We start from the raw sequence: 16113 nt of genomic DNA, 5'->3' as shown, positions 1-16113 counted from the left end.
TTATTGAATAATGGTGATGATTTGGAGTAATATTAAGTTGATAAGTATGTTAGAAAGATGTAATACAATTAAATTATTGATTGGTTGTCTAATATTTTTAAATTATGTATACAAATATTAAATTCTAATATTTTTAATTGTTCCATACAAATTTTATTAAACCGAAATTAAAAAAATAATAAAAATAATATTACAATGTCGTACTTATCAGTAACTTTTTGTCGTTAGATTTTGCAAGTAAAATTTTGGAAGAAGAGAGAGACATAAATATATTTGTACGACTTTCTATTTAAAATATTTAACCTGAACTCCGCATTATAATTCCAAATAAAAATTTCAATAATCAACAACTGTTGAACATATTGATCTTTTTATCAACCGAAGTTTGAGCTAACAACTACCTCCCTTAGTCTAACAATTGATCTTGATCTGCACTAGGTTTATTAATTAACGTCACAAGGTTGAAAAAGTCATAGTAACCTAACCAAGAACATGTTAAGGTAAACGTTATAGTAACAAATTACATATTCCTCTTGATGGAAGCTTTTTGAAGATCAAAAATCCATTTTCCCTAATACCGCGTCTAAAAAGCTATTCGTTATTTCGATTTGACTCTAAAACTGCAATAAATATGCCTAATATAAACAATAATACTGCAATAATTGAAAAAACTAGTGTTGTTTTGGTGTGGGGACAACAATTAAAATATTGCAGTAATTTTTTTTTATTAACTTGATTAGACTTAGCTTTACTTGTTAATACTTTTTTGGACTGTTGTTGTTTTAAACCTGGAAATGTTGACAATGCTGTTTCAAAAGTATTATTATCACTATGATGAGAGTGTTCATCCTCCAAGATATTTGGTCTTTCGTTAACTTGACCTTGTTGTGCATTTAAGAATTGATCGACTTGAGGTGGAGTATGTTCATGTTCTTCGTAACTAGGCAAAATTTCTGATTCGTCTTTTCTAATTTTTGCAACCATTTCCATTTTTTCTAAACTTTTGAAAATTTTACGTTCTTTTTAGTTTTTATAATTTGGTTCGTTATTTTGTTTGGATATATTTCCCGTTCTGTGATTGGGTTTTGGGTTCAAGGTTTTTAAATTGTTCGTTACTCAGCATTAATGGTATGCCAATAACTTGTTCATGGAAAATATTAAGGAAGTTTCAAGATTTAGCAAAATTTAAAAACTGAATGTTGAACTAGTTCACACTTCAACTTCAAAGACTTTTGCAACTGTTGTAAAGTTGTATAGCACAGCAAATTTAGTAAGTACAATCAAATTTACCAAAATCATTTCTAGTATTTTTAGAACCATTCGAGTCTCGTAGTGATATATCATTTGTTTCATTCATAAGGGGTATTTAAAATTTTGCTACTTCTAAAAAATTGAGTCTACTCAAGCCGCACAAAATCTACAAAATAGGAAAATTCGATATTCTTGAAAATATTAAGGGCTCTCATCTCACATACAAATGGATAACATTCCTTACACAAATTATATCACTATCATTATATTCTTACTTATTAAGTTAATAATCATAAAGAATACATTATTACTCAATTAATTAGTAATGTCAGGCTTTTCATCATTATTTGGAAACTCAAATAAAAATTATGATGAATCATTAAATAAAATTTTTAGTACTAAAACTGATGGTCCAATATCAACTGATCAATTAATTTCTAAAAAGAGAACCATTATAAATGTACCTGAGAGCTCAGTCAAAAGTAAGAAAAGAAAGCAATCAGCAGACAAGGAGGAGGAAGTCAATGAAATTGTAAAAGATGATGAAGAAGAAGAAGAGGAAGATTCAAGTGAGGATGACTCAGATGAAGCTGATGATTCAGAGGATGAAGATGAAGAAATTGTAGAAGATGAAGAAATAATAGAGCCAAAAATTACTACTAAAAAATCAAAAAAAAGAGATGAAAACTACGATTTAGAAGCCAGATATTTCGAGAAAAATTTCAAAAACGATGAAGAACCTACAATCCCAAAAGAACAAGAAGAAAAAGATGTAGAAGACTCAGAAGATAATCTAGCTAAAGAAACCAAGCCCTCAAAAGCACAATCAGCATCAACTATAGATTTTAAAGAATCAGAAATGGAAAAAGCAGAAAGAACTGTATTTGTAGGTAATGTACCAAGTGATGTTGTAACATCAAAAACTAAAACCAAAGAATTTAAAAAGCTTTTCAAAAAATATGGTAAAATTGAATCAATAAGGTTTAGATCAATATCATTTGAAGAAAATTTACCAAGAAAAATATCATTTGCTAAAAAGAATTTACATAAATCAAGAGATTCAGTTAATGCATATATTGTATTTTCAGAAAAATCATCATCATTATTAGTTTGTAAAAAATTAAATGGTAAAATATTTGAAAATCATCATTTAAGAGTAGATCATATTGCACATCCATCACCAAAAGATAATAAAAGAACAATATTTGTTGGAAATTTAGATTTTGAAGAACAAGAAGAAAATTTATGGAAATATTTTAATTCAAAATTAGAAAATGATGTTGAATCAGTTAGAATTATAAGAGATTCTAAAACAAACATGGGGAAAGGATTTGCATTAGTACAATTTAAAGATTCATTATCAGTAAATAAAGCATTAATGTTAAATGAAAAACCAATGGATATAGTAAGTGGTAATAAAAAGGGAAGAAAATTAAGAATATCAAGAGCAAAATCAAATGCAAAACCTTCATTGTTGTCACCAAATCATTATGAAAATTTGAAAAAGACATATGCATCAAATAAATCAAAAGATCAAGCAAATAAATTAACTGATTCACAAAAGACTAAAATAGGAAGAGCTCAAAATATTTTAGGAAAAGCTGATAGATCAAGTATTGGTAAAAAAAGTAGAACTACTAATAGTAATAATCAACAACGAAATAAATTTATAGTTGAAGGTCAAAGGGCAACAAAAGGATCAAAAATTGTTGGTATAAAAGGTTTAAAAAATAGTGGTAAAGTTAAAAAACCAAGAATTAGAGATAGATCAACAAAATTTAGAAATGAAAGAGCATCAATGGAGAATGAGTTAAAGAAATAAGTTTAAATAGGTTCTGTAATAAACGTGGCTAGTATAAATAATAATTTTTTGTATCGAAGTATTTTGTATTAGTGTTGGTATTTTGTGTTCTTTTCGTATGTGTGTTTCAAAATTTTAAATTTTTATCCAAAGTTAAATACAATATCTTGTCATTTTCAATAACAAACTAGTCATGCATTTGAGTCATAAAGCTTTGACCTGTAAGTAAAAGCAAATTTAACTCAATAAAGGGTTTGTGAACTCTTTCTTATTATGTTGATTGTATATAGTATATTCAAAAATATGAAAAAGAAGTTAAATAAATTAGCCCAACAATTGACTCTAATATTGTGGAAACCATCATGTATATAAGTAAAAGCGAGTTTTCTAACAACTATAACAGTTATGCTCTTTAGTTATTATACTTTTTAAAGTAAATTGTTAATAAATATAAATTTGAGCCTTTTTAAATTATGGCATTTTCAAACCAATAAATTCCGATCTAGGACTTATTTCCGTTTCAATCCTTTTTTTTTAAGGGTAGGACGAGTTTAATTGAAGTTTACTAAAAATAAATTAAAGAAAATTCGTTGTAAATGAGGTAGTTGTCTTAATAGTTCAGAACCTAGATCTAATTGGAGTAAATATCAAGAATGAACTTAAACTTACAAATATTATATTGATATATTCTAAATCTAATTTGAAGTTTTTCCATAACCTTTATAATATTTTTATCTTTGTATTTATTATTTTATTTTTAATTAGATAGATAAGGAAAGTAAAAAGATAACACAACAATTTTTTGAGGGGGGGGGGGATAAAAATAATTATTACAATAATACAAATAAATTCGTAATTTATAATCAATACTAAAAAGAACAATAAAGATTATTAACTCAAACGGAATTTATTGAACTTTGGTATAAATATTGAATCAAAATTCCAATTTAGTTTTTAAATTATTTGACTTAACAACATATATATATAGCATTTCAAGTTGAATAAATTATATTTAATAATGGGACTTATTTTTAAATTTGGATATGGTGCTGAACCACAACAACCAATTAGTAATGATAAAGAAATTGAAGAAAAACCTCAAGAAGAATCATTACCAGAAAATTCAAATTTAGAAGATTTTCAAGAATTTTTTAAAGGTTTAGAAGTTACAACAAAGGAAGATGATAATGGAGATATTAATCCAATTTCAAAAGATATTTTAGGAATTTGGGAAGATGATTTTCAAAAACAAACTAAAAATATTTTAAGTCAAAATATTTTTGCAAATAATGCAATTGAAAAAGTTATTGCAAAATCAAATAATGCAACTCATTTAAAAGATCGTTATTTATTTAATACTGCTGTTGAAACTATTGGTTCACCAAGTTTTGCAAATAATCAAAAATCTTCAGGTAGATGTTGGATATTTGCTTCATCAAATGTTTTCAGAACTCAAGTTATTAAAAATTATAATTTAAAAGATGATGAATTTCAATTATCTCAAAGTTATTTATATTTTTATGATAAATTAGAAAAAGCTAATTTTTTTTTAGAAAATATTGAAGATACATGGGAAGAAGAATTAGATTCAAGATTAATTCAGTATTTATTTAAAGATCCTGTAGGAGATGGTGGTCAATGGGATATGATTGTTAATTTAGTTAATAAATATGGTTTGGTTCCTCATGAAGTATTTCCAGATAATAGTCAATCAACAAGTTCATCAAAATTAAATTATATAGTTACTGAAAAATTAAGAGAATTTGGTTTGAAAATTAGAGAATTAAAACAACAAAAGGCAGCTGACTCTGTAATTCGTCAATTTAAAATTAGTGCAATGAAGACTATTTACAAGACTTTGGCTTTAACTATTGGTACACCACCAAAACCAACTGATGAATTTTTATGGGAATTTTCAGATAAAGATTCTAAATTTAAACATTTTAAAACAAATGCTCTGGATTTTTATAAGACTCATGTTAAATATGATGCTAATTCTCATTTTTCATTAATTCATGATCCAAGAAATGATTATGATAAATTATATACTGTTGAAAGATTAAATAATATTAATGGTGGTAAACCAATTGAATACGTCAACACAGAAATTGATGAAATTAAAAATGTTGCTATTAAAATGTTGAAAGATAATGAACCAATTTTTTTTGGTTCAGATGTTGGTAAATATTGTGATAGAACTAGTGGTGTATTAGATACTACTGCATATGATTATAAATCTGCTTTTGATTATGATTTAAATTTAAATAAAGCAAATAGATTAAGAACTGGTTCATCATTAATGACTCATGCAATGGTTATCACTGCTGTTCATTTAGATCCTATCACTAACAAGCCAATTAGATGGAAAATTGAAAATTCTTGGGGTGAACAATCTGGTAAAAAAGGTTGGTTTATGATGACTGATGAATGGTTTAGTGAATTTGTTTTCCAAATTGTTACAAATCGTAACTATGTTTCAAAAAAGACTTTTGATGTTTGGAAAGGTAAACAATTTAATACTTTACCTTATTATGATCCAATGGGTTCATTAGCTTAAATTAGAGTTAAATTAGTAAGTAGATTTAGATTAGAATGAAAATGAATAGTAATGAAGAATTATAAATTTAAAACGAAAAGAAAACAAATTATATATTTATAATATAAGAACCGAAATGAAAAACTATAAACCTAAACAAAAAAAGAAAGATAAAAAACAACTATAAAAAACAACTAATCACATTTTTTAAAAATAATAACAATTTCAACTTTATGACATTTACTATCAATTGATTTATCATATAATTTATAAAGGTCACAGTCATTGACTGGACATTCGTAGAATTCTGTTTTACCACATAATGCTAATAAGTAGTAACCATCTTTGTAAACGATATTTTGGAAATTTGGGAAAATGATTTTCAAAAACAAACTAAAAAGTCAAAATATTTTTGAAAATAATGCAATTGAAAAAGTTATTGCAAAATCAAATAATGCAGCTCATTTAGAGTCTCGTTATTTATTTAATACTGTCTTTGAAACTATTAATGAAGACTTTAGCTTTAAACCACTTAAAATAAATAATCTTCCAAATCGATATATATCAAGCCCAATAGTCAATATAAGAGATAGATTCAATTAATATAACCCTTTTAATGCTAGCTGTAAAAACCATTTAATACGATTCAACTCAAAGTTTACTTTTAAAATTTCTCTAACAAATGAATTTTAGCGAGTTTTGTTACATTTTGCTGCAAAAGAATTTGTAAAAATATACTTAATCTGTAGCATATCAATTGAGAAACATTTAGTCAACACATTTTTTTCGTTCAAATTAGTCACAAGTCAATCATCATGTTTTCGAAATTCATTACTATTGTACTACTTATCAACCATACATTATCAGTTTTCTTCAGCCACAATCAGCACCGTTCTTATTAGTAGCTTACTGTCCCAATTATGAAGAAAATAATGAAACATCATTATTAAATTCAGGTATTCATAAATTATATCAAAGAGATACTCTAACTTTTATTACTGACGAATTCGAAGTTAACAATAAAACAACAAGCTCATAAAAAGTTCAATATTAATTAATGGATTTTTTAAATTAAATAATGGATGATGGCATGAACTTTATTAGAGTTGATTCTAAAACAAACAGGCTAAAAGCATGTCCTCGTGGTAATTCATCGACAAATTTTACAATAGATGAGTTGCTTTATAGAGATTCAAATGTATGGTGTATATGTTTTGATGAGAATTTAAAATTAAGTTTTATATAATTTGGTACATTAAAAAGAAACAAATAGTATTGTAACTTACAAGAAGATCATGAAATTCAATTAAGAGTTATTGGCAAATACGATAGTTTTGGTACTGTTCCAGATTATCCCTTCATTAAAATTCAATACGCTAGGCTAAAAGATAAGATAATTGTGTAGTTTACGAGAGATAATGTAATATGAAACAATTTGTAGTAAATATATGCAACACGGTTTTTTTTAAGTGGTAATTCAATGATGTACACAACAAAAAATATTGAAAAAGTAAGAAATGTAAAAATCGTATATGAAACAAAAAACTATACAGAAAAAAAAGGACTAACACAAACCTCTCAAACCTGATCTTCACAATAATAATTTCTAACTTGCTCCAATCTTAATTGATTTAAAACTTCTTCATTATAATTCTTATTTTTAGATAGTTCATTCATTTCAAATTTATGCCGAAATTCATCAAATTGAATAGATTTTTGTTTTAAATTTCTTTAAATTCTAAATTATAATTCTCATTAGTTTTAATTTTTAAAATTTAATAATCTTGGTGTTATTACTTGGGTTTTTGGTATGGTTCATTATTAATGACTCATGCAATGGTTATTACTGCTGTTCATTTAGATCCTATCACTAACAAGCCAATTAGATGGAAAATTGAAAACTCTTGGGGTGAACAATCTGGTAAAAAAGGTTGGTTTATGATGACTGATGAATGGTTTAGTGAATTTGTTTTCCAAATTGTTACAAATCGTAAATATGTTTCAAAAAAGACTTTTGATGTTTGGAAAGGTAAACAATTTAATACTTTACCTTATTATGATCCAATGGGTTCATTAGCTTAAATTAGAGTTAAATTAGTAAGTAGATTTAGATTAGAATGAAAATGAATAGTAATGAAGAATTATAAATTTAAAACGAAAAGAAAACAAATTATATATTTATAATATAAGAACCGAAATGAAAAACTATAAACCTAAACAAAAAAAGAAAGATAAAAAACAACTATAAAAAACAACTAATCACATTTTTTAAAAATAATAACAATTTCAACTTTATGACATTTACTATCAATTGATTCATCATATAATTTATAAAGGTCACAGTCATTGACTGGACATTCGTAGAATTCTGTTTTACCACATAATGCTAATAAGTAGTAACCATCTTTGTAAACGATACTCCAACCTTTTGAATATAATGCACCTGCTTGAATAGCATCATCAAATTGGAATTGATGATTTGAAACAATTTCTCCAATTCTATGTTGATAATCATATAAAATAGTTTCACATAAAGTAAAATAATCATAACAATCTTCTGAAACAGTACAATGATCATAACATAAATCTTTTTCTGAATATGTATCATAAGATTTATATTTATAATAATCACCTCTTTTATAATGTTTACCTTTTCCATAATGTTTACCTTTTCCATAATATTTTGTTTCACATTCTGGTTCACATTCATCAGTATAACAGTCATATTCTTCTTGACATTGAGTAATTGGTTCAGGAGTATAACATGATTGACAATCATAAGTTGAACAAGATCTTTCTAATTGACCATCACCAATTTCAAAAACAACATAAATTTCATCTTCACCACAAACTTTAACGCCTAAAGCAAATTCATCAGCAAAAGTAGTAATTTCACTATCTTCTTCACAACATTTTGAATAATGAGCATAACCAGCTTGAACAGTAACTAAAGCAATAGAAGCAGCAACGATATTTGATAATTGCATTGTGGATTGATGATTGTAGTTGATAAAGATTTAAAAAAATCTCTGAGACTTGGGGAATTTTAACTGATATTTATAATTTTTAAATTTGATGAATTGGTATAACTTGAAAAGGACGAATTTGATAAACGTCTCATTTTAAAATTAATTATCATAATAACCCCATAATCAAATGCCATGATCTCCACTTTTGAATTGATAAATGACCTGATCATTTGATTAATTAATTTAAAAAAGCATACACATCTAAAAATAATCACCAATGAGATTATTTGCTCACATAACACATTGAAAATTTGTAGGGTAATCGAAGAAAAATATTCTTTTTTGTTTCAAATTTAAAGTTGCAAAAAAATATGCATCAGATAACACAATCTAATAAAATGCCTATTTATTTATGGGGAAACAAAATATCTTTAGTAAACAAATCAAAGAACCCATATTTGGTCCTTATCTCAACAAATTCATCGGCTGATTAATTAAATTTACTCCGCTGTGTTAGTTTACATCAATTTTGTAATATTAATTTTGAGCACATTAAATTTTTAATAGGACTCTTTGACCTAGTAAATGTAGGAATATCACATATTTAATTGATAAGGTTAAATATTAACCTAAAGTATAAAACATATGTATAGAGGGGAAGAGGTAAAGAAGAACCTATGAACTAATCTATATAGTTCATGTAATATTTAATTTGTATACTAAATTACTGTTACTACCAATTTCATCGTAACTTTTTGATATGTAAAATAAACTGGTTTATTCATTATTCAAAATACAATAACATCTGAACGGTCAAATTATTCTAGAAAAAAAGTACATTAATGTATTTTGTAGTAGTGTGGGGTATAAGAACTCACAACAAATTGATCTGTTCCATTGACTTTTAAGTGACCTAACGATCATATGTTCAAGTCCAATCTCGAAATAAAATGCTATTTGATTACGTAATAATATGCTAATAAATTACATAATAATATGTTGTTTAATTACGTAATCATTAAGTCATGTATACCAAATTTATTAAGTACAAAGATTACTAATAAGATCAAATGAATTTAAATATAATCTATAATATCGATAAATATATCAACTAATCAATTACTTTTTAAACTACAGTATCTTATCATCATCATATAAAAGAGCATTATTTAGCTTAGCGTTTCGATATAATAGCATTCATACCCAAAAGGTCATTATTTTACATCATATTTTCACAGTTATAAATCATGCTACAGCTGAATCCAATAATACATCCAAATAATCAAAAACATAGATTTAAATTTGAATCATTCTTAAGAAACGAATATAATTTTGGTTTAGATCCAGATAGACCTAAATGTCCATTATATAATCCACAATTTCCACAAACATCTTGTCCATTAGGTTCTAATTGTCCAAATAAACATGTATCACAAATGTATAACAATAAGATAGTATGTAAACATTGGTTAAGAGGACTTTGTAAAAAAGGTGATCATTGTGAATTTTTACATGAATATAATTTAAGAAAAATGCCTGAATGCTTGTTTTATACCAAGAATGGATTCTGTACTCAAACTCCTGAATGTCTTTATTTACATATTGATCCACAATCAAAAATTCCTGAATGTATGAATTATAATGCTGGTTTTTGTTCAGAAGGTCCTAATTGTAAAAATAGACATGTTAGAAAAACTATATGTCCTCATTATTTAGCTGGATTTTGTCCTAAAGGTGGTGATTGTGAATTTACTCATCCTAAATTTGATTATCATAATTTATATTTGAGAATTAAACCTGATCCTGTTTCAGTAATTACTAAAGATGATGAACCAATACAACAAAAAGAGATAAGTGTATAGATATTATAGAGGCTGTATAGAATATTTTAATGATTAATGCAAAATAACTTTTTATTAAATGTAACTTCTTTATACTCTGTAATTACGTATTTGATCTCTTTCTTGTGGGGTTAGAATCCAATTAATACCTCCAATTTCTTCTTCATCATCTTCATCAACATCATCAACTTCTCCATTTTCATCTTTTTCAAATTTACTTATTACAGGTTGATTACTTTCTTCATATTCATCATCATCCATTCCAATCAACAATACAATTTGAGTTAATTTTAAAAATTTCTCTCTCAAGTGATAATTATCTTCGCATACTTCATTTATAATAAAACTTAAATCTTTTTCCAATTTAATTGATCCCATTTCATTAATTTTAAAATTTTTTAAAGTTGAATGTAATTTTCTTTCCACCAAATTTACTAGATTTACAATAATTAATCTCAATAATTTTAACCAAATGGACTTATGTAATACTTGTAAATAAGGTTTTGTGAGTAGTGACCAATTTGACTTAAATTTAATTAGTACTGATGGATCATTGATTTGATTTGATGAATATATTATATAATTTGATTCATTTGATTCTAGAATAAATTCATTAACTAAGATCATTAATTTTTGTTTTATTGATTGATTATATAAATTAATCAAACTTTCATTTAAAATTTTATTACTTATTGAAGTAAAAGGATCCAAAAAATCTTGATTTAAAATTAATTTAATCTTTTCTGAATCTTTACCGAATGGAAAATTACTATTCACATAATTATTGGTTGTACCATCCTGTCCAATTATATTTTGTATAACTTTCACAAAATAATCTTGTGATACTCCAATAGAATTTAAATATATTATAAAATTAATTAATTTGGGACTATTTGCAGTAGTAGATGATTGTAGACTACCAACTATGGCTCCAGATCCACTAACAACACTTCCAAAAGCACTTGATGCACCTTTGAAAAATCCTCCATGACCATTAGAATTTGAATTGTGTATAGATGATCCATGAGGTTCTGGAGTTCCACCTCTTGAATTTTTTGGATTGGTTAAATGAGAACTTGTAGCTTCATCCAGCGCGAAATTTAATGATTGATTATATTTTGGTCTATTATCATTTAGGTTCTTTATAAAAAACCCATTTATTAGATCTTGTTGTAAAATTTTAAAACTTTCAATAATGAAATTTTTAACTGATATGGGGAAACCTGATTTTATTACATTACGTAAAGTAGTATTTAAAATTAATGTTAGATCTTCAATAACTGATGATACTGGTGTTTGATCTGGTGATTTTGATTTAGTTGAAAATTTTAAGTAGGTATCTAGTGGTTGTAATTCTTCTATTGTTATTGATTTTTCTAATGATCTTCTATAATAAAAATTATATAATTTCTCAAAAGATGGTAATAGTTTTTCGTTTATTTTTTTAGTGAAATTTGACTTATTAATAATATCGGGCACATGTAATTCGTCTGTTTGATTTGAATCATTAAAATATTTAGCAGTTATAAATTTACAATATAATGACCAATTTTGTAAAATTGATGATAATTCCAGTATTAAATCTCCGATTGTTTGTATAGGTAGTAAATCATCAGTTGCTTTTGAATCAACAATTTCATCTTGGTTATTATGATCTTGTGAATAATGTTCTTGCATTTCACTTGTTCTTTGAGTTAAGATGGGGAAATTGTATAATCTAATATCTTGGAAAATTTTATCTAATCGTCTTGCATCATAAAAAGTATCTGCTATTATACCAATTTGTAAGTCAATTTCTCTTTGAATTTTATTCACAACAAATGTTAAAGCTTCAGGATAGGTTGAACTATAGTATCGTTTAATTAAAGGACCATGTTGTGATAACATCATAGATACATTTTCAAATAATTGCATTGATACAGTTGCAAAAATTCCAGGTTTTAAATCACTTGCACTAATATTGTTCACAGTTTGAGTTAGATTCTTTGATGATTCATTTATAACTTCACAAATAAACTTTGAATAACAATTTAATCCAACTTCCTCTTGTTTTATTAACGGAAATAATTGGAAAAATTTAGTTAATTTTTCAACATTTCTTTCCTTTGCTGCTTCATTAAATTGATTTTTGAAAACTTCCACTAGTTTTTTTGTCCAGTTGTCTATACAAACTCGTGGTAATTCTGGAATATCAGTTGATGGAATAACCACCGAAGCGTATTCTCCTTGAATTAAACTTTGTGGAATTTTAGTATTTATAGTATGTATACAATGAGCTGCTGAATCCCATTGTTGATGATCAATTGCATAATTTATTTGATTTATATTGTTCTTGAGTAGTTGTATATTTTCAACATAAGTTAAAGTTTCATTTACATTGCCAATTTCTTGATCTAATGATTTTATCTTGTATGTTAAATTATGACCCAATTCATCAGTATTTGTGAAAAATTCAGATAATTGAGATGAATTTGTAATGGTAGATGATAATTTTGAAGTTCTTAAAGACTCGATATTTGTTATATCTTGTTGTAATTTTTGTTTATGAATTGTTATGTAATTATCTAAATTTAAATCAATTGTAGATATTGTATTATCAATTTTATCAATTAAATTATATAAATCATTGGGTGTTGTTGATGATTTGAATTTTGTATATATTTTCTGTATATTTGTATCTAGGTTTTCATTATTTAGCAAATATAAAGACTCATTTTTATTATGTCTATTATTCATACTATTTTCTAGTTTTGAGGTCTTTAAGATTTGGTTGTAAAATCATATTTTTCAAGTATTATGATTTTTTTGGTCTTACAAAATCTATAATCTCGTGTCAACACTAATGGGGATCTAATTTCGCGAAAATTTGAAATTTTACGCAATAAATATCAATACTATTAAACATTTGGTTGCATAAGAACTTAGATCAAACCTATAAGATTGAAATCGGCATATATAGAAGAGAATTTTATTTAAATTTAATGAAAACAAGGGCTGGAAGATTGAAAGTGCTAGCAATGAAAAAATTTCGGAACATGGTGGTAAATTATTAAATGTTCACAATTTTACAAAATCGAAAAATTATCAAGTTTATGAAGAACAAACCTATCATGCAAAATTAATAAACTTTCTCAATTTCCACTCAACAATATATCAAATTTTCAAAATAGTCAAAACAATATTTATATAAAAATTAATAACATTTTTGAGAAGCTCAAATTTTTAAATTAAAGTTGATACAATGTCATTTAATCAAGTTTTAACATATTTAGATGCAAAATCGACTAAGAAGGGTTTGTGTCACATCCTAAAACACTTCAAAGGAACAAAAAATTCGTTTGAAATGAAAATATTTTTATATTGTTTTACTCTGATTTCCGATTTTGTAGATTGTATAATTAATTTACCTCAACAATTAGGTTTTAATTTTAATATTAAATTTCAAAATAAGAAATAAAATTATGGAAATGATGAATTGGAGTCTTTTGATAATTTTTTTTCGAGTGTTATTATGTAAATATAGTTCATTTTTAATTTATTAATGAATTTACTCATTAGATTGATAATACTGCAGAGAATTTGTTGGTTTCAAGTAAATTGTTGAAATATTGAGAAGATTATATATTTATTTTTAAAATATTTAAATGAATCACTATATAAATATATATTATTTAAAGCATTTCCAAATTTTCAATTCTTCAAAAATTATTAATAAATCTAATGAATATCTAGTGACCAAGCAGAATTTCATCTTTAGTTTTCAAATCTAGCTACTTTATCATCGACAATGATATTAAGATCATTATGTTTCCAATCAAATACATCTAAAAATATTTGTACTGTGGAGTAACAAATTTCAGTTGATTCACCCCAAACATCAGCATATTCATCATGTAATGACTTCAATGAAAGTTTATCATTTCTTTGTAATAATTTATAGACTCTAAAAACTATTAAAGCCATTGCAATTGCTTTTGGGGAAGTAAATTCGATAGTTTGTACCTTATCATCATAAAAGATTTTAAATTGTATGGGATCTCTTCTGAATCTTCGTGTTCTTATTCTGACAACTAATTCTATGAATACCTCCAACGGACTTTTTTTTGGGTTTGAATTAATGATTTTAATAATCGGACCATAGTCGTCTTCGGGATGATAATCATCCATGTCGTATTTTCTTTTATTCAGCATTTGACAGTCTTAATGTTTAGGTGTATTTGTTGTAGACATTATGAAATGTATAATAATTGGAAAAATGAAATTTTTGTATTTGCATTAATATATATACAAAAAAATGTGGGGTATTTTTTACCCCTTAAACAATTGTGCAAAGTCTGGTACGAGTGGCTTAAAACTGGTACGGATTAAGGATGCTTCTGCGTCGAAAAAGTTTGCAATGGTGTTACACGACGAGCTCGCATAAAAATAAAAACATTTATGTTACATGTATTATTGGTAATTAATTAATATTGTTATTATTTATATAATACTTGAATTCTGTTTGACGTGTATTTTAAATCATCTATAAATATACCAACACTTTTTAATTCATCTATAAATATATCAACACACTATTAATATAATCGTTTCCATTTTTCATCATCAATTCCTATCCAAATATAAGGAAAATGAGTTCGACGGCATCTTCATCACGTCCAATTATTAGTCAAGTAGAAGTTGAATATTTAAATAATGATGACGCAAATGAGTTATATCATACAAAAAAGTTTTATTCAAATGGTGTATCTGAAACTTATGTGGCTTCCATAAATTTTAACACAACATCATTACCTACATTACCTGCAGATGATTTCAAAGTCATTTATAATGTGTATGCAAATGGTGATCTAGTACTAGGAAGCGAACAACCTGGTATATTAAAGTATATTGCAGAATACTTAGCTTTATTCTGGAATTCAAGAGCTTATGATATAAAAGTTGATTTTGATAATAAAGATAATTCAATTGTTTTACATTTAGATTGTAAAATTTTGAAAATGTTTGAAATATTTAATGAAGAAACTGGATTTATAGCTGACACGACAGACAAGATTGAAATTGATTTATTCATATTCACCCCAAGACTAGAATTGAAGTATTCTTGGACGGTAAGACCTTTAAATAATGTCTTGAGTTATTTATATATCGACCTTGAACATAAAGTACCATTAATAATGTCCTTATATGCAAGAAATTTGTTATACAAATATGTTACTTCTTTAAAATCGTGGGATCAAATTAGTGGGATTATTTTTGAATCTGATTTGGAGGATTGTGATGTTGGAGAAGATGGATTACCTGATGTATTACCTGATCAACCACCTAGTTTCACGTTAATTCCAATAAAATTATTTAAGCATGCAAATTTATATCCAGTCAAAAAAGCTCAATTTCCATACGATGAAAAAATGGCTGAAAAATTAAGAAAATGGGAAAAGAAAAAATTTAAAGAACTTCAAAATATAAGTGCAAAATTTTTAGAAAATCAACCAAACCCTTTGAAAGAGATTTCAATAAAATATTATCAAAATGAATCTATAACAAATTTATCAAATCATGTAAAAGCTTTTGGTGATATGGAATTTAAAGACTATAAGCCATGTCTTTCAGTCTTTTGCATTGATCCAGAAATAAATGGTTTAAAAATTCGTGATTAGGTATTAATTTGATGCAATCGTTTTAATGAAAATTGTTAAGTGAGTTTTAGCCTCTTTG

The 16113-nt window shown here is 25.8% G+C and overlaps 9 protein-coding genes across 9 annotated transcripts; 5 read left to right on the top strand and 4 right to left on the bottom strand. All coding sequences in view use genetic code 12, as the record gives it.

The window, feature by feature from the left end:
- Nucleotides 1-591: 591 nt before the first annotated feature.
- On the bottom strand, nucleotides 592-1357 carry KGF54_004985 (uncharacterized protein; the record flags this gene model as incomplete). The annotated part of the gene is made up of 2 exons (XM_051765742.1): nucleotides 592-1019; nucleotides 1318-1357. 2 exons carry the CDS (start codon nucleotides 1355-1357, stop codon nucleotides 592-594), a joined length of 468 nt encoding a protein of 155 aa, XP_051619026.1.
- Nucleotides 1358-1576: 219 nt separating this feature from the next.
- KGF54_004984 (uncharacterized protein) lies at nucleotides 1577-3073 on the top strand (the record flags this gene model as incomplete). The annotated part of the gene is made up of 1 exon (XM_051765741.1): nucleotides 1577-3073. The coding sequence occupies one exon, from the start codon at nucleotides 1577-1579 to the stop codon at nucleotides 3071-3073; it is 1497 nt and encodes a 498-aa protein (XP_051619025.1).
- Nucleotides 3074-4070: 997 nt separating this feature from the next.
- On the top strand, nucleotides 4071-5609 carry KGF54_004983 (C1 family peptidase; the record flags this gene model as incomplete). Its single annotated transcript, XM_051765740.1, has 1 exon — nucleotides 4071-5609. The coding sequence occupies one exon, from the start codon at nucleotides 4071-4073 to the stop codon at nucleotides 5607-5609; it is 1539 nt and encodes a 512-aa protein (XP_051619024.1).
- A 1803-nt stretch (nucleotides 5610-7412) lies between these two features.
- Nucleotides 7413-7670, top strand: KGF54_004982 (uncharacterized protein; the record flags this gene model as incomplete). Its single annotated transcript, XM_051765739.1, has 1 exon — nucleotides 7413-7670. One exon carries the CDS (start codon nucleotides 7413-7415, stop codon nucleotides 7668-7670), a length of 258 nt encoding a protein of 85 aa, XP_051619023.1.
- A 173-nt stretch (nucleotides 7671-7843) lies between these two features.
- KGF54_004981 (uncharacterized protein) lies at nucleotides 7844-8575 on the bottom strand (the record flags this gene model as incomplete). The annotated part of the gene is made up of 1 exon (XM_051765738.1): nucleotides 7844-8575. The coding sequence occupies one exon, from the start codon at nucleotides 8573-8575 to the stop codon at nucleotides 7844-7846; it is 732 nt and encodes a 243-aa protein (XP_051619022.1).
- Nucleotides 8576-9804: 1229 nt separating this feature from the next.
- On the top strand, nucleotides 9805-10419 carry YTH1 (cleavage polyadenylation factor RNA-binding subunit; the record flags this gene model as incomplete). Its single annotated transcript, XM_051765737.1, has 1 exon — nucleotides 9805-10419. One exon carries the CDS (start codon nucleotides 9805-9807, stop codon nucleotides 10417-10419), a length of 615 nt encoding a protein of 204 aa, XP_051619021.1.
- A 69-nt stretch (nucleotides 10420-10488) lies between these two features.
- Nucleotides 10489-13134, bottom strand: COG4 (Golgi transport complex subunit; the record flags this gene model as incomplete). The annotated part of the gene is made up of 1 exon (XM_051765735.1): nucleotides 10489-13134. The coding sequence occupies one exon, from the start codon at nucleotides 13132-13134 to the stop codon at nucleotides 10489-10491; it is 2646 nt and encodes an 881-aa protein (XP_051619020.1).
- A 1017-nt stretch (nucleotides 13135-14151) lies between these two features.
- KGF54_004978 (uncharacterized protein) lies at nucleotides 14152-14589 on the bottom strand (the record flags this gene model as incomplete). The annotated part of the gene is made up of 1 exon (XM_051765734.1): nucleotides 14152-14589. One exon carries the CDS (start codon nucleotides 14587-14589, stop codon nucleotides 14152-14154), a length of 438 nt encoding a protein of 145 aa, XP_051619019.1.
- Nucleotides 14590-15026: 437 nt separating this feature from the next.
- On the top strand, nucleotides 15027-16055 carry KGF54_004977 (uncharacterized protein; the record flags this gene model as incomplete). The annotated part of the gene is made up of 1 exon (XM_051765733.1): nucleotides 15027-16055. One exon carries the CDS (start codon nucleotides 15027-15029, stop codon nucleotides 16053-16055), a length of 1029 nt encoding a protein of 342 aa, XP_051619018.1.
- Nucleotides 16056-16113: the final 58 nt, after the last annotated feature.

The sequence above is a fragment of the Candida jiufengensis genome (genome assembly GCF_024610255.1).
Source record: "Candida jiufengensis strain CBS 10846 chromosome Unknown scaffold1, whole genome shotgun sequence".
NCBI lineage: Eukaryota > Fungi > Ascomycota > Pichiomycetes > Serinales > Debaryomycetaceae > Lodderomyces > Lodderomyces jiufengensis.
The sequence above is the reverse complement of the archived record's forward strand: the minus strand, read 5'-3'. Positions and strand labels throughout refer to the sequence as shown.